The 10,878-nt window shown below is 42.4% G+C and overlaps 1 protein-coding gene across 2 annotated transcripts in view; it reads right to left on the bottom strand.

Moving 5' to 3' along the window:
• Window positions 1–2,958: 2,958 nt before the first annotated feature.
• slc16a2 (solute carrier family 16 member 2) overlaps window positions 2,959–10,878 on the bottom strand; it is a 98,106-nt gene continuing 90,186 nt past the window's right edge. For both annotated transcript variants that reach the window (XM_080187911.1, XM_080187913.1), the window contains one exon: window positions 2,959–10,113. In XM_080187911.1, coding sequence (XP_080044037.1) covers window positions 9,887–10,113 — 227 coding nt within the window. In that variant the 3' untranslated portion in view covers window positions 2,959–9,886. The remainder of the gene's footprint in view (window positions 10,114–10,878) is intronic.

Genomic DNA, 10,878 nt, shown 5'->3' with positions numbered 1-10,878 from the left:
GGATGTTGCCTGGATTGGGAGGCATGCCTTATGAGGATAGGTTGAGGGAGCTAGGCCTCTTCTCCCTGGAGAGACGAAGGTTGAGAGGTGACCTGATAGAGGTTTATAAAATGTTGAGAGGAATGGATAGGGTGGATTCTCGGAGACTATTTCCCAGGGCTGAAATGGTTGCTAAGAGAGGACACAGGTTTAAGGTGCTGGGGAGCAGGTACAGAGGAGATGTTAGGGGTAAGTTTTTCACTCAGGGGGTGGTGAGTGAGTGGAATCGGTTGCCTTCGGTGGTGGTAGAGGTAAACTTGCTGGGGTCTTTTAAAAGACTTCTGGATGAGTATATGTGATCTAATGGGATTTGGAAGTTACAGATAGTTCTATGGCTTGGTAGGCATAGATGTGATCGGCGCAACTTGTGGGCCGAAGGGCCTGTTTGTGCTGTAGTGTTCTAGGTTCTAAACACAGATCATTTTTCTGCATCTTTTAAAATTCTGCCAAGGATAATTAATTTAAATATTTCTGGACAGCAAGCACACAGATATAATGTGACTTTTAATAAGGCCAAGTGTGTGCTTGAGATCAACTATGGAGAATTTTAATTAGTACAAATATTACAGACTGAAAGAGTTAATTGTACAATATCAACTACAAAACCTTTCCTGAATTTTTTTTTGTTGCACTGAAGCTGCAACCTCTGCTCTCAATTATTATTAATATTGTTACCCTTTACTAAAGAAATCTGCGTCAGAGTGGAATCCCTGCCTTCCCCTCAGGTGATTGATATCTGTTCATTTGTAAAGACTGAGTTCAATGGGCAGCAAATTCCCCAAAGACAAAGAACAATACAGCACAGGAACAGGCCCTTCGGCCGTCCAAGCCTGCACCCATCATGTGTCCATCCGTTTGTATCCCTCTATTCCCAGCCTGTTCATGTGACTATCTAGATAAGTCTTAAATGATCCTAGCATATCTGCCTCAACCACCTTGCTTGGTAGAGCATTCCAGGCCCCCACCACCCTCTGTGTAAAATACGTCCCCCGCATATCTGTATTGAACCTTGCACCCCCCTTACCTTGAACTTGTGACCCCTTGTGTTTGTTATTTCCGACCTGGGAAAAACCTTCCAGCTGATCACCCTATCTGTGCCCTTCATAATCTTATAAACCTCTATTAGGTCGCCCCTCAACCTCTGTCTTTCCAGGGAGAACAACCCTAGTTTACTCAATCTCTCCTTATAACTAATACCCTCCATACCAGGCAACATGCTAGTTAAACCTTCTCTGTACTCTCTCCAAAGCTTCCTCGTCCTCCTGGTAGTGCGGCGACCAGAACTGGATGCAGCACTCCAAATATGGCCTAACCAACGTTCTATACAACTGCAACATCACATGCCAACTTTTATACTCTATGCCCTGTCCAATAAAAGCAAGCATGCCATATACCTTCTTCACCACCTTTTCCATCTGTGTTACCACCTTTAAGGATCTGTGGACTTGCACACCCAGATCCCTCTGCGTCTATACTCCCGATGGTTCTGCCATTTAATCCCCACATTAGATCTACCAAATTGCATCACTTCGCATTTATCTGGATTAAATTCCATCTGCCATTTCTCTGCCCAATTTTCCAGCCTATCTATATCCTGCTGTAATCTCTGACAATGTTCATCAGTATCTGCAACTCCAGCAATCTTTGCGTCGTCCGCAAACTTACTAATCAGACCAGCTACATCTTCTTCCAAATCATTTATATATAAACAGCAGAGGTCCCAGTACAGAGCCCTGCAGACCACCACTAGTCACAGACCTCCAACCAGAAAAAGACCCCTCCACTGCTACCCTCTGTCTTCTGTGGCCAAGATGTGGGTATGCCGGCGTTGGACTGGCGTAAACACAGTAAAAAGTCTGACAACACCAGGTTTTAGTCCAACCTATTTATTTGATAATATACTCGCAAGCTTTCGGGTTAGCCCCTTCGTCAGGTGAATGGAGAGTTCTGGCTTATTCTGTGGCCAAGCCAGTTCTGTACCCATCTAGTTAGTCCCTTGAGGCATTGAATATCTGGATTTATATCCTTCTAATTTATGGGACTTGCAACAGAATGGAGGGTATACCTTCTTTCTATGGAGCCCATCAGATGCTTTGCTGGGCAGAGATCCTGAACTAACCTGGAAATGCTGCAGGACCTCCCAAAGTTTATTTTTATTCATTCATGGGATATGGGTGTCACAGGCTGGCCAGCATTTATTGCCCACTCCAAGTTGCCCTTGGATGGCAGTTGAGAGTCAACCATAGTACTGTGGCTCTGGAATCACATGTAGGCCAGACCAGGTAAGAGCAGCAGATTTCCTTCCCCAAAAGGACATTAGTGAACCAGATGGGTTTTTCTGACAATGGTTTCATGGTCATTGACACTATGTTTTTAATTCCAAATATTTTTTATTGAATTTGAATTCCACCATACACTGTAGCAGGATTCGAACCTAGAACATTAGCTAAATTTCTGGATTAACAGTCTAGCGATAATACCAATAGGTCATGGCCTTCCTTACATGGACGGAGAACGCAGGAGAGGGGCTTATGAAGAGCAACAAAGAACAACACGGCACGGGAAACAGGCCCTTCGGCCCAACGAGCCCACGCCGCCATCTTAACGGTGTGTTTTTTCCTCCTCCATCCTTGACCCATGTCTATGCTTATGGTACCCACATTGGAAACCAGATTAAGGGGAGAAGAAGATTTCCACTTCTTCTGTCTATAAGTTACGTTAGACAAGAAGCTGTCAGATCAGGATTCCACCTCAAATTATAGGGAATAAACTGCACCTCACTTTGACCTGACCCTCAGAATTTGCAGCTGAGAAATTTTCTTATTCACAGTAGCCACAGTAAATGGTTATTGTGTCAAATATACGTGGGATCTGTGCTGTTATTTGAAGGTGTGAAATAAAACAAACCATTTTACAGGATTTCAAAGTATATTTTGTACTTTATATAAAGACATCCTTACATCATCATTTGACAACTGCACTTGTGCATAATACAAATACTGGTGAATAATTTTCCACACGAAAGAGACAAAAGTGAATTTTATAATATCAAATTATTTTGATAAACATTAAGCTTAATGTGTTCATTTTTAACAAGAGGTTATTGATGTTTACCTATGCTTTTTGCATCTCACTTTACATTGACCCTACTTTTGCCCCTGTGCAATGAATGGGGTTTAAAAGTTATTTTGATTGCTCGTCAGTTCAAAGGTGAAACTCAGCCTGAGAACTGCTTCTTAAATCCGCGACCAATCATAAATCTTTTAAACATTTTATTGATTAGCTCAGAGATTGTTGATTTCCGTTAACCAAGTTACGCCTTTTTGAGTCGCTAAATTGAGCTTTTAGTAAAACCTGGATTGAAATGATGGTAAACTATCCCTGTTTAAAAATCAGATAAATTGGTATAGTCGGTAGTTCACATTTTTATCCTGTGCAATGACAGTCTGGAAGATGTAAATACAAAACATTTCTGTGCCAAAAAAGGTTAATTATACATTAGAAAGATTTAGAAGATGCTACCACATTTTGTCAGACTTGAAGGCCTTAGAAACCTTCCTCTGATTTCAACTAAACAGGAAGCTGGACACTAACTTAAAAATATATATAGTGGGAAGTGAGATGGACTGGGCAGGTTAAACCTCCTAGAAACCAGTTGCAATACAAGTACTGGCTTGGTCATCTCACCTGCTCTTGTAATAGGAGCTACAGATAGGAATCAAAGGAAGTGGGAGAGAGAAATATCTCACACAAAGGAAAAGGAATTAGAGAGTCTTTCTTGTGGAACAAACATATCCAAAGAAAGGATTCAAAAAGTTGAGATGTGACTACTGGGACAGTTGAGGGAGGAAGACATGTAACTTGCATGTCTTTGGGAATTAATTCCAGTAAAAACTTTTCTTCCTGCTCCCTTCATCAGATTTTCTGCGCCATTTGCAAAGTTATGATTCTGTCCTCGGTGTTGGGACATTCAACTCAATTGAAATGACAGCTCTGATTGGGTAGAGTTGAGGTAATCGGTAATGGGAAGTCTCAGACACGTCAGATAGAAACAAAATCATAATGAGTACAATCGGCCACAGCTAAAAATAGCAGCTTCTGTCATTGGGTGTCCTGTGGTTGGTGCCACAGGAGCCGAATTCTCCAACCTCGCCCGCAGCTGGGGTTGTTCGGTCACGCTGCACGAATGGCGATTTGGCTGAGTGCCAAATTCTCTGTCCGTGCTGGCAGTGATGACGGGGCGGGTGAGAGTGGAAAATTCTGAAGCAAGATTGTTGGTTTAAATTGATTCCAAAGAGGCACCCACACTATTCCTAGAATGGTCCTCAAAATAAGAGACAAAAGTTAGTAGCTGTGAATTTATACCTGCAACTTATATCAGAAGTTTCAATAGCTTTAATATACCTGCGCACACAATAACAACTGGCACAACGCCCTAATATTTGAACCAACAACCCTCAGGTGAGTTACTTCTTGTGGAGCAGGATAAGGGATGAGAGAAAAGAGTAAATTCGATTAGCTTTAGGAAAATGCAATGTCTCTCTCCCCTGTGTTTCACAGGAATGAAGCAACAAGAAGTATATTTTAGTGAGGTCCAGTATAAAATAATTGACACTTATTCATGAACAAAGCAAATAAAATATTCCTTGGTGAAGGATAATTGTGTGTCAAAAGCATTCTACTGATGTAGTCTAATCCTTTAGCTTTTGGTGTGCTAATTGGTCAGTCCTTCTGCCTTTCCCAGCTTCACAATGAAATATTTTAACTTTAATACATTGAAAAACACACGCAAAAAAAAATTAAATGACAATCAAACGGACTCACGAAACATAACTCACACAGCACACCTGTCCACAAACAGGTATTACAAGTCGTGGAACACTGATACCAATCGGATGTAAGGACATTTGGTTAACAGCAGTAAATACTCGAGGGTTAGAGAGGCAGTCATTTATCAAGTCAGTACTATATTAGCATAGTATGAAAATACAGTAGTCAGCTTCAAAACTGAAAATAATTCTAACTTAAGACACCCGCAACTGTGAATGTATTTCACAATATGACTGGAGGTGAATAGCATATGCACAGAATAAAAATCCCTGGTGTTGCCAGCAGAAAATGGATGGAAAAATAACAAACTGGGCAGTTTCAAAATGTGTTAACACAAGAATATGGTGAAGGCGGAAAGGGAAAAACAGACTTGCATGAATGCGCTTTTCACAATTACTGGGTATCTCAAAGCATTTTATTGCCAATTAAGTACTTGCTTTTGAAGTGTGATCATTGTTGTAACGAACCAAGCACAGTGGCTAATATTTTTTAAAATTCATTCGTGGGGCACGGCCATTGCTGGCTGGCCAGTATTTATCGCCCATCCCTAGGTGCTCTCATTCAGAAAGCAGTTGAAAGTCAACCACATTGCTGTGGCTCTGGAGTCACGTGTAGGTCACGTGTAGGTAAGGATGGCAGATTTCTTTCGCTAAAGGACATTAGTGAACCAGATAGGGGTTTTTTTTCCTGACAATCGACAATGATTTCATGGTCATCTGTAGATTCTTAATTTCAGATTTTTTTTAACTGAATTCAAATTCCATCATCTGCTGTGGCGGGGTTCGATAATTAATAATCTAGCAATAATACCGCCAGCCCATTACCTCCCCCACCACAAACAACAATGTGATAATGACCAGGTAATCTGTTTTTTGTGATGTTGATTGAGTTACAAGTATTGGCCAGAACATCAAGGCATCTTCAAAATGTGCCGTGCAATCTTTTCCATCCACCCACCAAGCAAACAGATGGTGCTCTGGTTTAACTTCTCTAAATGCTGGTACCTCTGACAATGCAATGCTCCCTCAGTACGGCACCTGAGTGTCAGCCTTGATTTTTGTACTCATGCTGGAGTGGGATTTGAAAAGTTTATTTATTAGTGTCACAAGTAGGCTTACATTCACACTGTAATGAAGTTACTGTGAAAATCCTCTAGTCACCACACTCCGCAGCCAGTTTGGGTACATTGAGGGAGAATTTAGCATGGCCAATGCATCTAACTAGCACGGACTGTGGGAGGAAACTGAACTTGGGATTCACACGGGAACAAACCACGACCAGTTTGCGCATTCTCCCCGTGCTTGCGTGGGTTTTCTCCGGGTGGTCCGGTTTCCTCCCACACCCCAAAGATGTGCCCTCAGGCTGATTGGTGTAAAAAATTGTCCCTAAATCAGTCTCCCCTCAATCTGGTTTCCAATGTGGAGTGCCATAAGCGCAGATAAGGGTCTTGGGTGGAAGAGGGGACTCACAATGTTAAAATGGCGGCATGGGCTCGTTGGGCCGAAGGGCCTGTTTCCCGTGCTGTGTTCTTTGTTCTTTGACTGAAACATAGCTTGTGCTTTGAATTTAAAGTTTCCAAGACTGGAACTACATCAAATCGAACTTAACAAGTTCTGCAGCATTATTTCCACAGTAAAAGACAGTGAGTGGAGGATAGTTATCTAATACAAATTAAGTATGCAAAATCAATCCCAGTCATTTACAACAATCCAGTCTTCATATATCATTGATGGTGGAATTTCACAATCATCTCCATCTATCTGGGACTTGTAGTTTCACTATATGCAGCCAAATAAATATGCATGAATTCTAAAGTTAGATTTTCTTTTCCCCCCTTTACCACCTATTTTCACTTCTGTTTAGTTCTTCCAAGGACATGGTATGGGGAGAGGTGGCAGTGATCTCTCCTCAGATTGGACAGGGGAGTTCATCGCCTTCACTTTATCACACTCTCGCTGACAACAAAGCCAACTGCTGAGATCTCTCGCAGGATCTACGCAGGGAGAGTACACATGGGACAGTGAGATGAAATTGAATGGGGATATACAGACTGTGATAGGGAGAGATTTTTTAAATTAGCGCCGCAAGTAGACTTACATTGACGCTGCAGTGAGTTTAATGTGAAAATCCCCTAGTTGCCACACTCCTGTGCCCGTTCGAGTACACTGAGGGAGAATTTAGCACGGCCATAGCACCTAACCAGCACGTCATTCAGACTGTGGGAGGAAACTGGAGCACCTGGAGGAAACCCATGTAGACACAGGGAGAACATGCAGACTCCACATAGACAGTGACACCAGGCAATAATTGAACCTGGGTTGTTGGTGCAGTGATGCAACAGAGCTAACCACTATACCACTGTGGCACTGGTCTTGTGGATCTCTGATCTCCCACCCTTGGTGACCATACATCAAATGCCTAGACCCTGGGGCCTTGGGCCTAAGCTCTGGAATTTCCTCCCCAAATCTCACTACATCTCTATTTCTCCTCTTTTAACATTCTCCTTAAAAACCCACCTTTCACCAATCTTGTCCTAATATCTCTTAATTTTCTCAGTGTTAATTCTTGTTAGATAATACGCATGAACCACCTTGGGATGTTTTGCTACATTAAGAGCGCCAGTCTAAATGTAAACTGTCATTGCTCACATCTTTCTGCATTTATCTGTATTAAAACTAAGTTGCCGTCCCTAGGCCCATCAGCATTATTGGTCCCACTTTACTTTCAATGCTGGTTTTCTCCACACTTGACAGTCACACAGCTTGTGTACACGGCAGTATTATTCCACAAAGTGTAGATGGGGCTGTGGGAGAAGGTTGAATGAGGGTATAGAGACTGTGATAGAGAGTTTACATGGAATGTTGGGTGGCGTAGTGGTTAGCACTGCTGCCTCCCAGGTACCCGGGTTCAATTCCCAGCTTGGGTGACTGTTTGCATTTTGTCTGCGTGGGTTTCCTCCGGGTGCTCCAGTTTCCTCCCAAAGATGTGTAGGTTAGGTGGCCTGACCATGCGAAGTGTCCCAAGGTATGTAGGTTAGGTGGATTAGCCATGATAAATGTGCAAGAGTTACAGGGGCAAAGCAGAGAGCAGGGTCTATGTGAGATGCTCTTTCAGAGAGTCGGTGATGACTCGATAGGCCGAATGGCCTCTTTCTGCACTGTGGAGATTCTGTGATAAGTGGGATATAGAAACGGAGAGAGTGTACATGGGAGCTTGGGAAGAGATTGAATAGAGGTGTACATACTGTGATAAAGGGAAAAAAATTGCTCTCCATCTTGTAAATCCTTAATATTTGTAAATACCTCAAGTCGATCATACCTGAATTCTCTATATTTAAGTAAATGCCAGCCCAATCTCTGCATCTGGTCTTCAACATTTAACCTGGGGTTGTTCTGCTGAATCTGCCCTGGATGCCCTCCAACACCAGTACATCCTTCCCAAGATGTGGTGTCTGGAACTGAATGCAGTACTCCAGATGCTGTCTAAACAGAGCATTAAAAAAAACTGTAGCTCAACTTGTATCCCTTTAAATTCCACTCTGTTAGTATGTGGTTCATCAATGTTCCTCAAACTGAGAACAGGGTCTTTGATACAAACTATTGATACTTGTATTCAATTACAAAATAAAGTCTTTTGACACATTTCATTACTCATTCCCTACTGTCTTTGGGAAACCTACAACAAGTCGAGTTGATGCTAGACACCGACAACTCCAAAAAGCGCAAGGGACACATCCTCACCTATGGCTAATTGCTAGCTCACAATCTTTTGCTTGATGGGCAAGGCCAGTCTGTGGTGTGTGGAGGATTCTTTGGCACAGGATAAAGAAGGATGCTGATTAATCTCAGCCAACTTGCGTCTGGTGGAGCCTTTCAAGCAGTGGTTCCCAAACTGTGGGTCACGACCTCCAAAATGGGTCACATTTGGGGTGGAAATCCTCCAAAAGCACCCCCCCCCCACCTCCGAGCAACAATGTCTACGGTGGAAAACGGACTGCCCGATCCTGCAGCACTGGCGGGAAGGTCCGGGATGCACTGAACCAGTTCCGCCAAAGTGCACTGGACACACGGCAGGCCAAAGGTGTTCCTTAACTTTGGCAAATACGTCATAGCGGCAAAAGCAGAGCAGTCACGCAATGTTGATGCGCTAAATGGATGCGGGAAGAGGTTGGCAACAACTGAGGGGAAGTAGTTTGGGAAGCAGTGCCACAAGGACATGGAGATTAAGGAGGGGGTATGTTTTTGCGTCGGGGTGTGTCAGGATCAACTAGTCAAACACATGCTGTAATGATTTGTACTGATGTGCAACAGTCCTGTATATGCTGTCATTCACATAGCCTAAAAAGTAAGCATTTGACCAAGAAATTACTTGAATATTCAGTGACCAAATTTACTATTTTTTAAACAGCTCTTGGTGCTGTAGCCGACCCTAATCCCAAAAGTGCCAGTGGCAGAGTGTGGCACCCAGCTAAGGTACAAAACTGTCACCCTCCCCGATCGACTTTCTCCACGCCCGATTACAAACACTCATTAATTTTAAGAGCTCCTACTGAAAGGGCAAACACGAAAAAATTATTTCTTTGTGATCATGCATCGCGAATTTTGAGAAGAAAACAACGGGGGTTTTAATGCCACGGGTTTAGCAATGACTGGTTGCACCTGGCTGGTAAGAGAATTCCTCACAAGTGATGGTGTTGAAACCACTGCAGTTGCTCTGTGACTAAATTCAACGTGGCGCTTACAATACAAATATAAACCTGGTGCAGTATATGTGCAGGCTCGATGGGCTGAATGGCCTCCTGCACCATGTGGATTCTATGATTTTCTTTAAAAAATCTTGGCCAAGTTTCAAATTTTTACCCTCCTGCCTTCTCGGAGTTTGTTACATCTAATCCTCATGCTCTACATGTAGGGAAATGTTATTTCAGACTACAGAAATATATTGTGAAGGAACATTCACTCTCTGTGCTGGTAGGGATCCTGTTATGGAATAGGAGAGGAGAGATTGGCATTATTGTCTATGCAGGCACTTCTGTATTAGAGTTGCCAGGGAGCATCTCCCCATTTAATACGCCTTCAGCAGCTAACAACATCCGATCAGTGCCAGGCTCTTCTTTCTCTTGTCTCTGGCGAATTCGGTTGTGGATTAGAGGGACAAAGAACAGCACTGATCCCCCAACGATCGGTGGAATTCCAGCCAAGTAAAAGGCCATTCGATAGTTGCCTAAGCGATCGAATAGGATTCCTGCGTGGGGGGGAGGGGAGAAAAAAAAACAGGTCAGAGGTTAAGCAGGTTAGTATTAGATTTCAACATCAAAGCTGAAACTTAAATTTAATAAGCCATTAATCTATCTGGGAAGACACAGCTATGGCAACGCTGCTTAGTCATGTAATAACTTGAATGCGTGAGCTAGAGGGATCTACACAGGTCCAAACCAACATTGCAGATCATTTCTCTCTGCTCCTGAGCACTGAACTGGATGTAAATACAAAAATCGATAATCTGTTTAATGAAAACATTAAAAACTGCATCACGTAGTTTTTTTTCTGAAGTCGCAATGTGTGATCGTAAAAAATAATTTTTTTAGTATTTTTCCTTTTAGCAAGGCCTCTTAAAATTTATGAGCATTTGTAATAGGGCGTAGAGAAAGTAGATTGAAAAGGATTACAGTTTTGGTACCTTAATTGGGTGTCAAAGTCTGCCACTGGCACTTCTGGAATTAGGGTAGGCTAGGTTGTTTAAAAAAATAGTAAATTTGATCACTGAGTGTTCAAATAAAAATAAAAAGTTTGGAAGGATTTTGCAAAAGAAAATGATAATGTTCTCTCAAGATGAATTTTTTTTTCTGCAGGTTAATTTGACCTACAGTCTTTCCCCATCTTAAAATAGGTTGTAGCTACGTGTTGTTTATACAATTAATAAAAAATTATACCCCCGAATGAAAAAGTGAAACAACACAAGGGAAGATGAAGTAAAACATAAATGCTGGACAAACTCAGTGGGGAGAGA

Source organism: Carcharhinus amblyrhynchos, chromosome 4 (assembly GCF_965287045.1).
Source record: "Carcharhinus amblyrhynchos chromosome 4, sCarAmb.v2.hapA, whole genome shotgun sequence".
Lineage (NCBI taxonomy): Eukaryota > Metazoa > Chordata > Chondrichthyes > Carcharhiniformes > Carcharhinidae > Carcharhinus > Carcharhinus amblyrhynchos.
The sequence above is the reverse complement of the archived record's forward strand: the minus strand, read 5'-3'. Positions and strand labels throughout refer to the sequence as shown.